The sequence below is a fragment of the Salmo salar genome, chromosome 28 (genome assembly GCF_965601325.2).
Source record: "Salmo salar chromosome 28, fSalSal1, whole genome shotgun sequence".
NCBI classification, from domain to species: Eukaryota; Metazoa; Chordata; class Actinopteri; order Salmoniformes; family Salmonidae; genus Salmo; species Salmo salar.
The window spans coordinates 36,426,387-36,446,537 of record NC_138318.1 but is presented as its reverse complement, the minus strand read 5'-3'; the positions used below and the strand labels follow the sequence as shown (position 1 = coordinate 36,446,537).

Here is a 20,151-nt window from a genome sequence, read left to right as displayed (position 1 = left end):
TGGCACTCTATTCCCTCTATAGTGCACTACTTTGGACCAGAGCCCCATGGGCCTTAGTGTAAAGTATTGCACTATATATAGGGAATAGGGTGCCATTTTGGAGGCATCCAGTGGCAGTGTACTACTGCAATCTCGTTCCTTCTTCCGCCACACCGCTGTCCTAGATGTCACTCACTCTGATGATTCTGCAGTTTGTTGGCATCTCCACTGGCGTCTCCACTGATCACTTCTGACAGGAATAAGCAAGGAAAAAATTTATATGAAAAAGCTTCGATTTTGATTAAATGTGATTTGTTTGCAGATCCCCTTAAAATGCTTCTAATGTTATATTGATGAGTGTGTTTGGAGGATAGAAATGGAGATTTGATGGGAAGTCATGCTGATATGTGAAAACCCAAAGGAAGTAAAGTGCTATGTTGAGTGCAGGGATACTTAACACCTGTGAAAGAGGGCGCGAACACAGTTTGTGTCCCAAAGGCACTCTTTCCCATAGGGCTCTGGTCAAAAGTAGTGCACTATATAGGGAATACAATGCCATAGGGCTCTGGTCCAAAGTAGTGCACTATATAGGGAATAGGGTGCCATAGGGCTCTGGTCAAAAGTAGTGCACTATATAGGGAATAGGGTGCCATTTGGACACATCCACACTGTAAGAGGCAGTCAGGTTCCCTGACCTGAAGGTTCTTCTGAGATGTAGACTAAACATCCTTTAGTATCCTGACGTCCTTAATCTCTTGCTTTTATGCATGATATACAGCACATGCGTCTATATCTGCTCAGATGAAATATAAACCAGATGAATGTCTCACCAACCAACGATCCACTTTTCCAGCTATACGACAGCATATAAATAATGCTTCTCAATTTATTGCCTAATAATCCCTTCACCTAAATGTTCAAATGTTGAGCGGCGGCCGCCGACAACGCGCCTGTTCGATACGTTTTAAAATGACACAACGACGACAAGCCTCCAATCCTCCCTCAAGGTATATCTCTCATCCCTCCATGTCTCTTCTCTCTCCTCTCTCTCTCTCCTCCCTCCCTCCCTCTTTCTTTTGTTTGATTAGGCATGACCCTCTCCTCATGCCGGGGAAGGAACAGATTGAGAACATGGACGTGAACGTGAAGAAATACGACTCCACAGGGATGTTTCACTGGTGCCAGTCCAAAGACATTGAGAAGGTCATCTTGGTGGGTACCTCACTCCCTCACGCTGAGGTGGTCATTCATCACTGGTCATGTCCCAAATGGCACCTTAGTCCCTATATAGTGAACTGACTTTGGTGTTTTCCGTGTGGGCCCTGGTCAAAAGTAGTGCACTATAAAGATTATAGTGTGACATTTGGGACGGTTCTCTCCCTGTGACAGATTTATCGTGTCACAAAGTTCCACCAGACATGGACAGGGCAGTTAAACACGTTGTAATGAGGTGGTTGACATGCCATTTGCTCCACTGAGGGGGTCCTGTGTATAGGACATTTCTTATATCAATATGTTATATTGCAATTTGTTAATTACAATGACAGTCTATAAATATTACAGTAGGCTAATTATCATTTTAATGGACAATTTCTTCTCTAAAATATTCAGATTAACTGAATGAGAATAAATCATCTGAACACATTGCTAAATGGTAATAGACACATTTTACAATTTAAATTAGACAATAAAGTTGTATTGTTGTAATTTGACATACCCGTATGGTTCTGTCTGACCATTGCAGACCCGGAGCGAAGCTGCCATGACTGTTCTAAGCGGCCACGTGGTCGTCTGTATATTTGGAGACGCAAAGTCGGCTTTGGTGGGCCTTAGGAACCTTGTGATGCCTCTGAGAGCTAGCAATTTCCACTACCACGAGCTGAAACCCATTGTGTTTGTGGGTTCTCTGGAGTACCTGAAGAGGGAATGGGAGACCCTTCACAACTTTCCCAAAGTCTCCATCTTACCTGTGAGTAGAGATAAATCACATTTAGAAAATGTATATCGTCAGTGTGCTTTCCTCCAGAAGAAAGACACAAAAGAAATAAAATAAAGAAATAAAAAAGTATTTGTCACATGCTCCGAATACAACTTGTATAGACTTTACCTGTGGAAGGCTTGCTTACGAGCCCTTCCCAACATAAATAATACAATATGTAACACAGGTAATAAAATGCTCAACAATGGAGCTATATACAGGGAGTACAATACCAGATAAATGTGCAGCGGTACCAGGTATTTGAGGTAGATATGTACATGAAGGCAAGGTAAAGTGACTAGACATCAGGATAGATAATATTAATAATACGGTATTTGAGGTAGATATGAACATGAAGGCAGTGTAAAGTGACTAGACATCAGGATAGATAATAATAAGGTATTTGAGGTAGATATGAACATGAAGGCAGGGTAAAGTGACTAGACATCAGGATAGATAATAATAAGGTATTTGAGGTAGATATGTACATGAAGGCAGGGTAAAGTGACTAGGCATCAGGATAGATAATAATAAGGTATTTGAGGTAGATATGAACATGAAGGCAGGGTAAAGTGACTAGGCATCAGGATAGATAATATTAATAATAAGGTATTTGAGGTAGATATGTACATGAAGGCAGGGTAAAGTGACTAGACATCAGGATAGATAATAATAAGGTATTTGAGGTAGATATGAACATGAAGGCAGGGTAAAGTGACTAGGCATCAGGATAGATAATATTAATAATAAGGTATTTGAGGTAGATATGTACATGAAGGCAGGGTAAAGTGACTAGACATCAGGATAGATAATAATAAGGTATTTGAGGTAGATATGAACATGAAGGCAGGGTAAAGTGACTAGACATCAGGATAGATAATAATAAGGTATTTGAGGTAGATATGTACATGAAGGCAGGGTAAAGTGACTAGACATCAGGATAGATAATAATAAGGTATTTGAGAGAGATATGAACATGAAGACAGGGTAAAGTGACTAGACATCAGGATAGATAATAATAAGGTATTTGAGGTAGATGTGTACATGAAGGCAGGGTAAAGTGACTAGACATCAGGATAGATAATAATGAGGTATTTGAGGTAGATATGTACATGAAGGCAGGGTAAAGTGACTAGTCATCAGGATAGACAATAATAAGGTATTTGAGGTAGATATGTACATGAAGGCAGGGTAAAGTGACTAGACATCAGGATAGATAATAATAAGGTATTTGAGGTAGATATGAACATGAAGGCAGGGTAAAGTGACTAGACATCAGGATAGATAATAATAAGGTATTTGAGGTAGATATGTACATGAAGGCAGGGTAAAGTGACTAGACATCAGGATAGATAATAATAATGAGGTATTTGAGGTAGATATGAACATGAAGGCAGGGTAAAGTGACTAGACATCAGGATAGATAATAATAATGAGGTATTTGAGGTAGATATGAACATGAAGGCAGGGTAAAGTGACTAGGCATCAGGATAGATAATAATAAGGTATTAGAGGTAGATATGTACATGAAGGCAGGGTAAAGTGACTAGACATCAGGATAGATAATAATAAGGTATTTGAGGTAGATATGAACATGAAGGCAGGGTAAAGTGACTAGACATCAGGATAGATAATAATGAGGTATTTGAGGTAGATATGTACATGAAGGCAGGGTAAAGTGACTAGTCATCAGGATAGACAATAATAAGGTATTTGAGGTAGATATGTACATGAAGGCAGGGTAAAGTGACTAGACATCAGGATAGATAATAATAAGGTATTTGAGGTAGATATGAACATGAAGGCAGGGTAAAGTGACTAGACATCAGGATAGATAATAATAAGGTATTTGAGGTAGATATGTACATGAAGGCAGGGTAAAGTGACTAGACATCAGGATAGATAATAATAATGAGGTATTTGAGGTAGATATGAACATGAAGGCAGGGTAAAGTGACTAGACATCAGGATAGATAATAATAATGAGGTATTTGAGGTAGATATGAACATGGAGGCAGGGTAAAGTGACTAGGCATCAGGATAGATAATAATAAGGTATTTGAGGTAGATATGTACATGAAGGCAGGGTAAAGTGACTAGACATCAGGATAGATAATAGTAACAGTAAAATAAAGAACAGAGCAGCAGCAGCATATGATGAGTGTAAAATTGTGTGTGTATGTGTGTAACGTAAATGTGTGTTTGTGTTGTGTCGTAATGTGTGTGTGTTATGTATGTGTGTATGTAGTGTATGTGTGTGGGTTTTGTGTGGGAGTGTCAATGTGGTGTATGTGTCAGTGAAAGTGTATATAGTGTGTATATATAGTCTAGTGAGTGTGTATATATAGTCTAGTGAGTGTGTATATATAGGCTAGTGAGTGTGTGTATATATAGTCTAGTGAGTGTGTATATATAGTCTAGTGAGTGTGTATATATAGTCTAGTGAGTGTTTTTATAGTGTGTATATATAGTCTAGGGAGTGTCTATATATAGTCTAGTGAGTGTGTATATAGTGTGTATATATAGTCTAGTGAGTGTGTATATAGTCTAGTGAGTGTGTATATAGTCTAGTGAGTGTGTGTATATATAGTCTAGTGAGTGTGTATATAGTGTGTATATATAGTCTAGTGAGTGTGTATATAGTGTGTATATATAGTCTAGTGAGTGTGTATATAGTGTGTATATATAGTCTAGTGAGTGTGTTTATAGTGTGTATATATAGTCTAGTGAGTGTGTATATATAGTCTAGTGAGTGTGTTTATAATGTGTATATATAATCTAGTGAGTGTGTATATGGTGTGTATATATAGTCTAGTGAGTGTGTTTATAGTGTGTATATATAGTCTAGTGAGTGTGTATATAGTCTAGTGAGTGTGTATATAGTCTAGTGAGTGTGTGTATATATAGTCTAGTGAGTGTGTTTATAGTGTGTATATATAGTCTAGTGAGTGTGTATATAGTCTAGTGAGTGTGTATATAGTCTAGTGAGTGTGTATATGGTGTATATATAGTCTAGTGAGTGTGTATATATAGTCTAGTGAGTGTGTGTTTATAGTGTGTATATATATAGTCTAGTGAGTGTGTATATAGTGTGTATATATAGTCTAGTGAGTGTGTATATAGTGTGTATATATAGTCTAGTGAGTGTGTTTATAGTGTGTATATATAGTCTAGTGAGTGTGTATATATAGTCTAGTGAGTGTGTATATATAGTCTAGTGAGTGAGTGTGTATATATAGTCTAGTGAGTGAGTGTGTATATATAGTCTAGTGAGTGAGTGTGTATATATAGTCTAGTGAGTGTGTATATATAGTCTAGTGAGTGTGTATATAGTGTGTATATATAGTCTAGTGAGTGTGTATATAGTGTGTATATATAGTCTAGTGAGTGTGTATATATAGTCTAGTGAGTGTGTTTATAGTGTGTATATATAGTCTAGTGAGTGTGTATATAGTCTAGTGAGTGTGTATATAGTGTGTATATATAGTCTAGTGAGTGTGTGTATATATAGTCTAGTGAGTGTGTTTATAGTGTGTATATATAGTCTAGTGAGTGTGTTTATAGTGTGTATATAGTCTAGTGAGTGTGTTTATAGTGTGTATATATAGTCTAGTGAGTGTGTTTATAGTGTGTATATATAGTCTAGTGAGTGTGTTTATAGTGTGTATATAGTCTAGTGAGTGTGTGTATATATAGTCTAGTGAGTGTGTTTATAGTGTGTATATAGTCTAGTGAGTGTGTTTATAGTGTGTATATATAGTCTAGTGAGTGTGTGTTTATAGTGTGTATATATAGTCTAGTGAGTGTGTATATAGTGTGTATATATAGTCTAGTGAGTGTGTTTATTGTGTGTATATATAGTCTAGTGAGTGTGTGTATATATAGTCTAGTGAGTGAGTGTGTATATATAGTCTAGTGAGTGTGTATATAGTGTGTATATATAGTCTAGTGAGTGTGTATATATAGTCTAGTGGGTGTGTATATAGTGTGTATATATAGTCTAGTGAGTGTGTATATGGTGTGTATATATAGTCTAGTGAGTGTGTTTATAGTGTGTATATATAGTCTAGTGAGTGTGTTTATAGTGTGTATATATAGTCTAGTGAGTGTGTGTATATATAGTCTAGTGAGTGAGTGTGTATATATAGTCTAGTGAGTGTGTATACAGTGTGTATATATAGTCTAGTGAGTGTGTTTATAGTGTGTATATATAGTCTAGTGAGTGTGTATATATAGTCTAGTGAGTGTGTATATAGTGTGTATATATAGTCTAGTGAGTGTGTATATGGTGTGTATATATAGTCTAGTGAGTGTGTTTATAGTGTGTATATATAGTCTAGTGAGTGTGTATATATAGTCTAGTGAGTGTGTATATGGTGTGTATATATAGTCTAGTGAGTGTGTTTATAGTGTGTATATATAGTCTAGTGAGTGTGTTTGTAGTGTATATATATATAGTCTAGTGAGTATGTATATATAGTCTAGTGAGTGTGTATATATAGTCTACTGAGTGTGTATATAGTGTGTATATATAGTCTAGTGAGTGTGTGTATATAGTGTGTATATATAGTCTAGTGAGTGTGTATATATAGTCTAGTGAGTGTGTGTATGTATAGTCTAGTGAGTGTGTATATATAGTCTAGTGAGTGTGTATATATAGTCTAGTGAGTGTTTATAGTGTGTATATATATAGTCTAGTGAGTGTTTATAGTGTGTATATATAGTCTAGTGGGTGTGTATATAATAACATTATGTTTGTTCATCTCCTGTCACAGGGCACACCATTAAGCCGGGCCGATCTGAGGGCCGTCAATATCAACCTCTGTGACATGTGTGTCATCCTGTCAGCCAATCAGAGCAATATTGACGACGCTTCACTGCAGGACAAGGAATGCATCCTGGCGTCACTCAACATCAAGTCTATGCAGTTTGATGACAGCATCGGGGTGTTGCAGGCTACCTCCCAAGGTAAGAAGGGGTTTTAAGGGTTAGGATCTAGGGTTACGTTTAGGGTTAGGGTTAAGGTTAGGTTTTCAGGTTAAGGTTAGGGTAAGGGTACGGGTTAGGGTTAGGGATTAGTGTGTGTGTGTGTGTGTGGACGTGTTTAACTATTCTTGTGGGGACCAGAAATCAGTAAACAAACTAAAATTTGACCAAATGGGGACATGTTGTTAGTCCCCACAAGATCTAATGCTATTTGTAGGGGTGTAGGGTTAAGGTTAACATTAGTGTTAGGGTAAGAATTACGTTTAGGGTTAGGAGTTAGGGTTAAGGTTAGGTTTTTGGGTTAAGGTTAGGGTTTAGGTTAACGTTAGGGTTAGGGGTAAGAGTACATTTTAGGGCTAGGTTTAGGGTTAGTGGTTAGGGTAAATAGGATTTTGAATGGGACTGAATTGTGTGTCCCCACAAGGTTAGCTGTACAACACTGTGTGTGTGTGTGTGTGTGTGTGTGTGTGTGTGTGTGTGTGTGTGTGTGTGTGTGTGTGTGTGTGTGTGTGTGTGTGTGTGTGTGTGTGCGCGTACGTGTGTTTGACCTGATGTCAATGTGTTTGACAAGAATCACTGGTGAAGATTGTTCCTCAGGTTACAATGACTATGGCTACTTGTTGGTAATTGGCATTATCCTGGCATTATCCGGGCAATATCCTGGCATCATCCGGGCATTATCCTGGCATCATCCTGGCATTAAGCAAATTAAATTGTAGATTATTTTACATTTGATTCTGATTATTATTTTGTAATCAATTTTACAATGATACAGTAAGTAATGTATGAATAATATATCAAAAAAATTTTAACATCGTGTGAGGCGTAGAAGTGAAATGAGATGGGCTTCAATAATGGACTGTCATTCCTGTCCTACCATTGAATGTAATACTTTAAGGGACCTCTTGACCTGGTTGTTCCTCTAATACTTGTATGACCTAGTGGTTTGGCATTGTCAGCAGCAAGTGACAGATGTCAAATCACAGGCCATGTATTATGCATACAGCATCACTAAATTCATGTTTTTACTTGTCAGTCTGGGGAGAGAAAAGAGATGTCAAGTCAATTTAAATTCACTCTCACGTCACTTGTTTTTGTTATTTCGTGGCTATGTTATGTATGTATGACACTTTTTCGCATTAGAAGATTTATTTTAGACTCCACTCAGACGGTGACACTTTGACGGAAACAAAATGAGCAACATGTAACATTTATATTGTGATATTTACGGATGGAGGCACCTCTCATGAATAAAGCTGAATTGACTCAACATTGTGTAATATTGGTTTACTACAAATGACTTGAATGTGACCAAGAATGGCTTAAATATATTATACCGTATTGATAATCATCATATCAATTCCATTTTCCTTGTACTTCTATACTTTCTTTTGGAGAATAGATAAGTGCCTCATAACAGGAATATGCTTTGTGGTAACATGTTACTGTAGGCCTCCGATCTATGCATTCATAAGGCCTTTATAACAGCTACATAAGGCATTATATCATCTGTCGTAGGCAGTCATCAGCATCTATGTATGTTTCCATGTAGGTTTCACCCTGCCAGGCATGGACAGGTCCTCTCCTGAAAACAGTCCAGTTCATGGGGGGTTGGTACGACAGGCTTCCATCACAACAGGAGCCAATGTCCCCATCATCACTGAACTAGGTATGTCAGCAGGTATGAATGAAATGTCACTCTGGCATTGTCCTTAAAGAGTGTGAAATGGGTGAAAAGGAAGGTTTCATGGAATTCTATACATATATTTTTGTATAGTTTTAGAGTGATGAAAAAACACCAAAATGAATTGCCTGATTGAGAATATGAAAGTTTTTCTAATCTAATCCAGTGTGGTGATAATACGGATGTTTCAGGTTTTTAATAAACTAAACAGACCAGAATTCCTCAGTCAATGTATGCTTTCTAACACATTCTGAAGGTGATTTTCATGTTTTGAACCATTCATGGCTAATACATTTATCTAATCTTAACGTCGTAACTATTTCTCCCTAACACTTGTCTGTAGCACCGTTAGTAAAACCAGCAGGCAAAGTCCTACCTGTGATTTCATTCAGTCAGGATACAAGCAGTGGGATCAACATACACATAATAACAGAACTGGGTAAGAAGCCGCTGCCGCCGCCGAGCCGCCGCCTCGTCCTCCTACAAAAAAAGCTGTATTTTGATTTCTCTGGCTGCCTGGTCCAAGAGGCCAAGGTTGCACCCCAAATGGAACCCTATTCCTTATGTAGTGCATTATGTAGGGAATAGGGTGTGATTTGGCATGTAACCCTAGTCTGGTTCATTCCCAGGGTATCACTTTGAGCAGATTGTACTCTGGGTTCTCTTGTTGTAATTGACTGTCTTGTTTTGGCCTATTTCTCTTTTCTGAGAATCACAAGGCCCTTTGATCCCAGTACAAGTCCTTGTGGCTGTTTCCTTAGAAGCACCTTAGTTCTGTTTCCATAGTAGCATCTCAGTGCTGTTTCCATAGTAGCATCTTAGTTCTGTTTCCATAGTAGCATCTCAGTGCTGTTTCCATAGTAGCATCTTAGTTCTGTTTCCATAGTAGCATCTTAGTTCTGTTTCCATAGTAGCATCTTAGTTCTGTTTCCATAGTAGCATCTTAGTTCTGTTTCCATAGTAGCATCTTAGTTCTGTTTCCATAGTAGCATCTTAGTTCTGTTTCCATAGTAGCATCTTAGTTCTGTTTCCATAGTAGCACCTTAGTTCTGTTTCCATAGTAGCATCTCAGTTCTGTTTCCATAGTAGCATCTCAGTGCTGTTTCCATAGTAGCATCTCAGTGCTGTTTCCATAGTAGCATCTTAGTTCTGTTTCCATAGTAGCATCTCAGTTCTGTTTCCATAGTAGCATCTCAGTGCTGTTTCCATAGTAACATCTTAGTTCTGTTTCCATAGTATCATCTTAGTTCTGTTTCCATAGTAGCATCTTAGTTCTGTTTCCATAGTATCATCTTAGTTCTGTTTCCATAGTAGCATCTCAGTTCTGTTTCCATAGTAGCATCTCAGTGCTGTTTCCATAGTAGCATCTTAGTCTGTTTCCATAGTATCATCTCAGTTCTGTTTCCATAGTAGCATCTCAGTTCTGTTTCCATAGTAGCATCTTAGTTCTGTTTCCATAGTAGCATCTCAGTTCTGTTTCCATAGTAGCATCTTAGTTCTGTTTCCATAGTATCATCTTAGTTCTGTTTCCATAGTAGCATCTTAGTTCTGTTTCCATAGTAGCATCTCAGTGCTGTTTCCATAGTAGCATCTTAGTCTGTCTCCATAGTATCATCTCAGTTCTGTTTCCATAGTAGCATCTTAGTTCTGTTTCCATAGTAGCATCTCAGTTCTGTTTCCATAGTAGCATCTTAGTTCTGTTTCCATAGTAGCATCTTAGTTCTGTTTCCATAGTAGCATCTTAGTTCTGTTTCCATAGTAGCATCTTAGATCTGTTTCCATAGTAGCACCTTAGTTCTGTTTCCATAGTAGCATCTCAGTTCTGTTTCCATAGTAGCATCTCAGTTCTGTTTCCATGGTAGCATCTCAGTTCTGTTTCCATAGTAGCATCTCAGTTCTGTTTCCATAGTAGCATCTCAGTTCTGTTTCCATAGTAGCATCTTAGTTCTGGTTCCATATTATCATCTTAGTTCTGTTTCCATAGTAGCATCTTAGTTCTGTTTCCATATTATCATCTTAGTTCTGTTTCCATAGTAGCGTCTTAGTTCTGTTTCCATAGTAGTTCTGGTTCCATAGTATCATCTTAGTTCTGGTTCCATAGTATCATCTTAGTTCTGTTTCCATAGTAGCATCTTAGTTCTGTTTCCATAGTAGCATCTTAGTTCTGTTTCCATAGTATCATATTGGGTCTGTTTCCAAAGTAGCGTCTTAGTTCTGTTGCCGTAGTAGCGTCTTAGTTCTGTTGCCATAGTAGCGTCTTAGTTCTGTTGCCATAGTAGCATATTAGTTCTGTTGCCATAGTAGCATATTAGTTCTGTTGCCATAGTAGCATAGTAGTTCTGTTGCCATAGTAGTTCTGGTTCCATAGTAGCATCTTAGCTCTGTTTCCATAGTATCATCTTGGATCTGTTTCCATAGTAGCATCTTAGTTCTGTTGCCATAGTAGCATATTAGTTCTGTTTCCATAGTAGTTCTGGTTCCATAGTAGCATCTTGGATCTGTTTCCATAGTAGCATCTTGGATCTGTTTCCATAGTAGCATCTTGGATCTGTTTCCATAGTAGCATCTTAGTTCTCTTTCCATAGTAGCATCTTGGATCTGTTTCCATAGTATCATTTCAGTTCTGTTTCCATAGTATCATCTTAGTTCTGTTTCCAAAGTAGCATCTTAGTACTTCACTGATCATATTCTCTTTTTCCATAGTAGCATCTTTGTTTTGTTGCCGTAGTATTATATTAGTTCTCTCTCCATAGTATCATCTTAGTTCTGTTTCAATAGTATCATCTATGTTCTGTTGCCATAGTAGCATATTAGTTCTGCTTCATAATATCATCTTAGTTCTGTTTCCATAAGAGCATCTTAACTCTTAACTACTACTCTTAACTTAACTAACTTTTTAAAAGCTGTAGGTGTTTTTTGTGCTCAAAGATGTGTTTAAAAAAATATTTACATATTTACTTTTCAAATGAATATTTATAGCTGGACCTTTAGCTATATTTACTCTATTTACAACACAAAACAATGTCTTATTGGTGTTGTTGATACGGTTGAAGATTGCTTATGTTGAAATTCAAAGCTTAAGTCTTTTAATGTGCATGAAGTCATGAGTCCATGAATGGCCTGGGGATATGGGTTGTAATACTGTAGCTGACCACAAAGCCAACCAGACAATACTCGCACATACAATATGTTTGCTTCCATGGAGGATGCATGTAAACATTTGATATCTTCTCCAAATAAACAAATGATTTGAATATCTACGTATTAAATCCCCTCTGACTCTCGTAACAATCCATATCCACAGCCATCGACTGTTTAAAACAATCCCTCTGAGTCTCGTAACAATCCATATCCACAGCCATTGACTGTTTAAAGCAATCCCTCTGTGCCATCGGGCATTGTGTACGTTCTATGACTGAATCTGTGATGCTTCAGAATCGCTGTTTTACGTGAATAATGTCTCCAGATTACAGCTGTATGTAAAACTATATGTTATGCATGATAACTATTTCCTGCGGTATGGTTGAGCTGTTGATCACACGGAGTTATAGTGTACCGTATGTTGACTTTCATGCTATGCTAACAACACTGTAGTATCTTACACATCAATAAGTCCGTATTTTAATGTCTTCCCCCACCAGTGAACGACTCCAATGTTCAGTTCCTGGACCAGGATGATGACGATGACCCTGACACAGAGTTGTACCTCACTCAACCCTTCGCCTGTGGGACGGCTTTCGCAGTCAGTGTGCTGGATTCCCTGATGAGTGCTGTAAGACATGCACTTAACTACACAGAGCTGAAGGCTTTTTCAAATCAAATCAACATTTAAAAAAAAAAAAATCCCACGTACACATGGTTAGCAGATGTTATTTGCGAGTGTAGCGAAATGCTATAACGTTTGCCTCCCCTGAGCGATTGCCTATATAGGCTTTAGCAAGGTGGGCTCACACAGCATTGTGGCTTGCCAGAGACAGACCCCAAGAGGCGCGGTTTCAGACCCCAAGAGACGCGGTTTCAGACCCCAAGAGGCGCGGTTTCAGACCCCAAGAGGCGCGGTTTCAGACCCCAAGAGGCGCGGTTTCAGACCCCAAGGGGCGCGGTTTCAGACCCCAAGAGGCGCGGTTTCAGACCCCAAGAGGCGCGGTTTCAGACCCCAAGGGGCGCGGTTTCAGACCCCAAGAGGCGCGGTTTCAGACCCCAAGAGGCGCGGTTTCAGACCCCAAGAGGCGCGGTTTCAGACCCCAAGAGGCGCGGTTTCAGACCCCAAGAGGCGCGGTTTCAGACCCCAGTTGGTAACACAAAGAGCTTGTGGTTTCCAGATTATTTACTGTAAATGCTCAACAAAATAAATCGGTTACTAGGAATGGGAAACTATAGATGTTACGGTAACACTTTATTTTAAGGCCTTTATTATGTCTTATAAGTGTGAATATACGTAGCTTATAAGGCCTTTATTATGTCTTATAAGTGTGAATATACGTAGCTCATAAGGCCTTTATTATGTCTTATAAGTGTGAATATACGTAGCTTATAAGGCCTTTATTATGTCTTGTTTGTTTAATGAGGTTATTAAGCATTACATTTCAACTTGAATGTTGGTTGTATGACATACTGTATATGAGGGGAGGCGGGCCCCTTTCTGTCCAATGACGTCATTTCTGGAAAAATGTTTGGCAAGTAAAAATATGGTGACACTTTAGAACAGGGAACACATATAGCGGTACTATGCCCTTACTAGTCCCACATTGAGACAGCTTACTAACAGCCTGTTTCTTGTGTAACTTGCTCTTTATTAACTAGTAATAAGCATTTATTGTAACTAACAATGAGGTTATTAAGGATTGACCAGTAATAGACATGACTTATGTTTGAACACTAATATATGGCTTATAAGACATAATAAAGGCCTTATAAGCTATGTACATACACACTTATAAGACGTAATAAAGGCCTTATAAGCTACTTATATACACACTTATAATCAACACATTTGTGTCTAATATGTGTACCTTCAAGTGTTACTGATGTTATTGACTAAAAGGTCTCTACACAGACATCATCAAACCAAGAAAGGTCTTAATGGAATCCCATTGGTACAATAACATTATGTCCCAGTGGTTAAAAAAAAAAACTCCAGGAAGGCATACAAGAAAGCCTGGCACTTTACCTGGTACGATGGCTTCATCTGTCTGTCTTTCACTTTGACTGAGGCTGGAACAGAAGCTGCCTGTAAGTGTGTTTCGGTGTAGACAAAGGTCATGTTACCTAATAGACAAGGCTCATCCGTCATTCTACTCTGGAGCCCTGACAGGGAACATGTTCCTGTGTAGAACAAGCAAGGACAGACAGACAGGCAGGCAAACAAGTAGACAGGCAGAGACAAGCAGACAGACAAGCAGACAGACAGACAGACAGACAGACAGACAGACAGACAGACAGGCAGGCAGGCAGACAGACAGACAGACAGACAGACAGACAGACAGACAGACAGACAGACAGACAGACAGACAGACAGACAGACAGACAGACAGACAGACAGACAGACAGACAGACAGACAGACAGACAGACAGACAGACAGACAGACAGACAGACAGACAGACAGACAGACCTGAACATGTTCACTAAATCTACAGTGTTGTAATGAACTAACACAGGGTCGTTACATACTACTGTCCCTTCTCTATCCAAACCCTGTCTTCTTACCAGCCCTAAGAGTATCTCAACAGCATGAATATGTGTAGAAACAAGTCACTGTGGCTCTGTCTGGCGGTAGAGAGAGCGAGAGAGAGAGATGGAGAGAGTAACCTGCAGTAATTGGAATTTCTTCAGGCCTAGATGGCTGGCTGCATGTCATGGATTCATGCTTAACAATCTCTCCCTCTTGCTCACTCTCTCTCTCTCCCTCTCTTCTCCTTCATCGTTTCAGACATACTTCAATGATAATATCCTCACCCTGATCCGGACGCTGGTAACAGGGGGGGCCACTCCGGAGCTGGAGGGTCTGTTGGCGGAGGAGAATGCATTACGAGGAGGCTACAGCACGCCGCAGACCCTCGCTAACCGGGACAGGTGTCGTGTTGCACAGCTAGCCTTGTACGATGGGCCATTTGCTGACTTGGGGGTAAGTGACTGGTTGTGTTTTGTCACCTCTGCTTGCAGTACAGAAAAGTCTTTCAGGGCTGTTTACTCACTGAGGTCAGTAGGGGAGAACAAGGCATGTAGAGGAAGCTGAATGATATGTCCTGGCCTCTGGGGTTGTAGAGGAAGCTGAATGATTACCCTGGCCTCTGGGGTTGTAGAGGAAGCTTAATGATTACCCTGGCCTCTGGGGTTGTAGAGGAAGCTGAATGATATGTCCTGGCCTCTGGGGTTGTAGAGGAAGCTGAATGATATGTCCTGGCCTCTGTGGTTGTAGAGGAAGCTGAATGATATGTCCTGGCCTCTGTGGTTGTAGAGGAAGCTGAATGATATACCCTGGCCTCTGTGGTTGTAGAGGAAGCTGAATGATATACCCTGGCCTCTGTGGTTGTAGAGGAAGCTGAATGATATACCCTGGCCTCTGTGGTTGTAGAGGAAGCTGAATGATATGTCCTGGCCTCTGTGGTTGTAGAGGAAGCTGAATGATATGTCCTGGCCTCTGTGGTTGTAGAGGAAGCTGAATGATATGTCCTGGCCTCTGTGGTTGTAGAGGAAGCTGAATGATATACCCTGGCCTCTGTGGTTGTAGAGGAAGCTGAATGATATGTCCTGGCCTCTGTGGTTGTAGAGGAAGCTGAATGATATGTCCTGGCCTCTGTGGTTGTAGAGGAAGCTGAATGATATGTCCTGGCCTCTGGGGTTGTAGAGGAAGCTGAATGATATGTCCTGGCCTCTGTGGTTGTAGAGGAAGCTGAATGATATGTCCTGGCCTCTGTGGTTGTAGAGGAAGCTGAACGATATGTCCTGGCCTCTGTGGTTGTAGAGGAAGCTGAATGATATGTCCTGGCCTCTGCGGTATGCTGAACCATACATATCCAATAGATACAGTGTATGTAATGAAATGTGAGGCTCATTTTCAGAGACTACTGTATGTCAATGTGGATGGACATAAATCTACAGTAGTTTCCAGAAAAATCACAAAAGGAATTCCACAAGACTCCATTTTATTCACAATTTATATGAATTATATAGGGACAAGCTGTGAGTTAAAAAATCTAATCTAAACTTAACTTTACATTTTTTGCCTCTCTGTCTTCCAGGATGGTGGTTGCTATGGTGACTTGTTTTGTAAAGCGTTAAAAACATACAACATGCTTTGCTTTGGAATTTACCGATTGAGGGACGCCCATCTAAACACACAAAGTCATACAAGTCAATGCACTAAACGGTGAGTATGTTAGGAGGTGAGTTACTGTCGACACATTGTCCACTAGAATAACTGTAGATGGCTCATTTTGATACATTTGGATAAATCGATAACTTCATATTGATTACTGTATCGACATTTGCCCGGCCAACATTGTAAATAAGAATTTTGTTCGTAACTGACATGCCTGCTTATGTAAAGGACTACATGAATAGATCTCTCTCTATCTTTCTTTCTTTCTCTCGCTGCCCGCTCTCCTCCCCAGATATGTAATAACCAACCCACCGTATGGTTTTGAGCTGGTGCCATCAGACCTGATCTTCTGCCTGATGCAGTTTGACCACAACGCGGGTCAGTCCCAGGCCAGCCTCACCCATAGCTCCCACTCCTCCCATTCGTCCAGCAAAAAGAGCTCCTCCGTTCATTCTATCCCCGCCACCAACCGCACCAACCGCGCCAAGAGCAGGGACTCACGGGATAAACAAAAGTATGTGGTTCCTCTAAAGATATCTGCGTCCCAAATGGCAAACCCTATTTTCTATTTAATACACTACCTTTGCCCAGAGCCCTATGTGATCTGGTCAAAAGTAGTGCACAACAAAGAAAATAGGGATGCCATTTGGGACGTAGAGAATGCGTCTGTGTTTGTATTTGTCCAGTAGTGAACTGCCTGTTATGAAGTCCTGCATTTCTTATAATTTTAAAATAATCTGGGTTTTTTTTTCTCTCTGATTGCTCTATAACAGAGAAGTCAAAATGGCAGATAGATCACCTCATCTCGATGACAGCAGAATATAATGCAGAATAACATAAACATTTATGTAATCTCTTAACAAGGAACTATTAATAATAATAATAATTTGTGTGTTGTCTCCTTGAGAAAACTGAAGTTTAAGTATGGGTTTACAGGATATCTTGAACATTTACTGAGGTTGCTGCGTGAATACTACTGTGGTTAGTATTGTAGGTGAGACTACACATAGACTTCCAAGCTTGTTTTTGTTTATCCTGTATTTCTTTTAATCACGTTTCTTTTAGTATTTTTTTTAAAAGAGAATGCTAATATTAGAGATTTTGGTATGGAACTTGCATGCTTTTCATACATTTTTGGATTTACAGCGAAATCAAAAAAAGTGTTATGCATAGCATGGAAAACTCTCAGAATGCTTTGGAAACAATCATGGACATTCTGTAGTTGATTTGCACGTGTATACACATGTAGTGTACATGCTGTAACATCAATGTATACAATTTAAAGCAGCAAAATTAATTGAAACCATTTTACCATGTATACTTTGGGTGTATTCAGAACATGAGCAACTTTTTGATGGGATGCGAGTTAAGCTAACTTGCTTGCCCGATGCTAGTACTTTCCAAACTAGGCTAGTAGAACATTTAAAAAATATTGCATGGCGCAGATTTTGGACCTGAATGTACCCAGTCCAGTCTACTATCCCAGCCAGTGTTATTAGACATATGGTTTTAACATGTATGGTTATAGGCCACCCATTCCCCCTGAAGTCAGTCTTCTTATCAACTGTATGCAAGAATGTCCTCTGTGTTGTCTTAGGAATTCAGCATTCTCTGTGTTGATCTCCCCCCCCCCCCCCATTGTCTCATCATTTTACAAAGTAATTAAATACACTTGTATTTAGAATTCCATTCCCAGACATTTCTTATTACTGTAACTCAACCATAGTCTCTTGCATATTGCTAATTATCTTTATGAAGTCAGATGAACATTTTAATAGACTAATTGCTTAGTCTTATTACGATTATGTAAGATATATATATATATAATGTACTTTATCTATCCAATATTACTACACTACATGGTGGCTACTTGTCTCACGTAGTTTATTGTTCTTTTTCTAAAATGCAACAAGGATGAATAGAGTGGGCCAAGGTATGGATGCGATGAATCAATATGCATGAGGTAGAAAACGCAAAGAAACTTCTGGTGTTTCTGATATAGCTGACTCACCCAACAGTATCGCAGACCTGCATGACTAAAAGCTCATCGTCAGTCCCTCTGTAATACTACAGGATGGATTCTTTTATACAACCACACCAAATGGTTTGATGCCACTTTGATCTGTTTTCAGACAAATAACACTACAAACAAACTAGAGTAAATGATTTCAGCCATTCTATATCTTTCTACACCAACCACCATATGTTTCTGTGAAAATACTCTTGTTAGGACAATGTTGTTGAATAAGTCATTGAATAATTTATTATATACAGTGCGGATAACAAATCAATTGTCAGCTTATCTTGTATTTGTAATTGGATCCTCACAAGGCAGGTTACATCAAGCTAAAGAGTGAATCCCCTTGTATAATAAAACACCAAGGATATTAGAATGATTTCAAACCTTGAATAAAACTGTATTGATCGATTATGGGTCCATTTCAAACTTCCCCAGATTACCCAGAGCTGAATGCACTGATTGTTTCTCTTTTTGTTCAATGACAGTACAATATGAGATATTTGCGTTGCATGACCGCTGACCAATACAACAGCATGGTGGACTACTGTATAAAAAAGAGCTTGCATTGTTCACTAGCTGACGTTAGGCAATGGGTCCTATTCAGAGTAACTCATACTTATTTGGAATGCTGATGATAGTAATCACTTTGAAAACAGTGATTACGCCCCAAATGGCACCATATTATATAGTGCACTACGTTTGACCAGACCGCGATGGACACTGGTCAAAAGAAGTGCACTGCATAAGGAGCAGGGGGCCATTTGGAGTGGAACCAGTAACATCCACAAACCATTAACTGTTTGATTTCCCCCCCCCCCATTGTTTCTCAGAAAAGACATGCTTTACAGATGAGCCTGAGAACGCAGCTTACCCCAGGAAGTCGCACTGTAGTCACACAGCCAACCACCAGGTCATCCACCAGGTTAACCAGAACCCTTACAAATCCACCAACAACCTCATCCCATCCATCAGAGAGGTGGAGGACGAATACTGAACTACAGAACCCTATGTTGACACCTACAGTAGAACCCACCTGGAGAACACCTGGAACTAGAACCCAAGAACAGCTAGAACCCACCTACAGAACACCTGATACTAGAACCCCAAAACAGCTAGAACCCACCTACAGAATACCTGGAACTGGAACCCCAAAACAGCTGGAACCCACCTACAGAACACCTGGTACTAGAACCCCAAAACAGCTAGAACCCACCTACAGAATACCTGGAACTGGAACCCAAAACCAGCTGGAACCCACCTACAGAACACCTGATACTGGAACCCAAGAACAGCTAGAACCCACCTACAGAACACCTGGAACCCAAAAACAGCTAGAACCCACCTACAGAACACCTGATACTAGAACCCAAGAACAGCTAGAACTCACCTACAGAACACCTGGAACTGGAACCCAAGAACAGCTAGAACTCACCTACAGAACACCTGGAACTAGAACCCAAGAACAGCTAGAACTCACCTACAGAACACCTGGAACTAGAACCCAAGAACAGCTAGAACTCACCTACAGAACACCTGGAACTAGAACCCAAGAACAGCTAGAACCCACCTACAGAACACCTGGAACTAGAACCCAAGAACAGCTAGAACTCACCTACAGAACACCTGGAACTGGAACCCAAGAACAGCTAGAACCCACCTACAGAACACCTGGAACTAGAACCCAAGAACAGCTAGAACTCACCTACAGAACACCTGGAACTAGAACCCAAGAACAGCTAGAACCCACCTACAGAACACCTGGAACTAGAACCCAAGAACAGCTAGAACTCACCTACAGAACACCTGGAACTGGAACCCAAGTACAGCTAGAACTCACCTACAGAACACCTGGAACTAGAACCCAAGAACAGCTAGAACTCACCTACAGAACACCTGGAACTAGAACCCAAGAACAGCTAGAACCCACCTAGAGAACACCTGGAACTAGAACCCAAGAACAGCTAGAACCCACCTAGAGAACACCTGGAACTAGAACCCAAGAACAGCTAGAACCCACCTAGAGAACACATGAAACTAGAACCCTGCTCCAGTGGAACTGGAATCTGAAGAACACTTTAAAGCTAGAATCCTTAGTTGCTACATCAATTTATGGACTTATAAATGAATGATCAAAACATCAATGCTGCATAATAAACCTCATGGAAAAGTGCATATGTACAGT

General features: G+C 39.7%; 1 protein-coding gene across 1 annotated transcript in view; it reads left to right on the top strand.

The window, feature by feature from the left end:
* Positions 1-18,958, top strand: part of LOC106589905 (calcium-activated potassium channel subunit alpha-1) — a 220,986-nt gene extending 202,028 nt beyond the window's left edge. The window contains exons 21-30 of the mRNA XM_045710059.2: positions 1,068-1,191; positions 1,724-1,948; positions 6,733-6,925; positions 8,496-8,612; positions 8,971-9,066; positions 12,269-12,399; positions 14,558-14,752; positions 15,870-15,997; positions 16,242-16,463; positions 18,800-18,958. Coding sequence (XP_045566015.1) covers positions 1,068-1,191; positions 1,724-1,948; positions 6,733-6,925; positions 8,496-8,612; positions 8,971-9,066; positions 12,269-12,399; positions 14,558-14,752; positions 15,870-15,997; positions 16,242-16,463; positions 18,800-18,821 — 1,453 coding nt within the window. The 3' untranslated portion in view covers positions 18,822-18,958. The remainder of the gene's footprint in view (positions 1-1,067; positions 1,192-1,723; positions 1,949-6,732; positions 6,926-8,495; positions 8,613-8,970; positions 9,067-12,268; positions 12,400-14,557; positions 14,753-15,869; positions 15,998-16,241; positions 16,464-18,799) is intronic.
* The last annotated feature ends 1,193 nt before the right edge of the window (positions 18,959-20,151 follow it).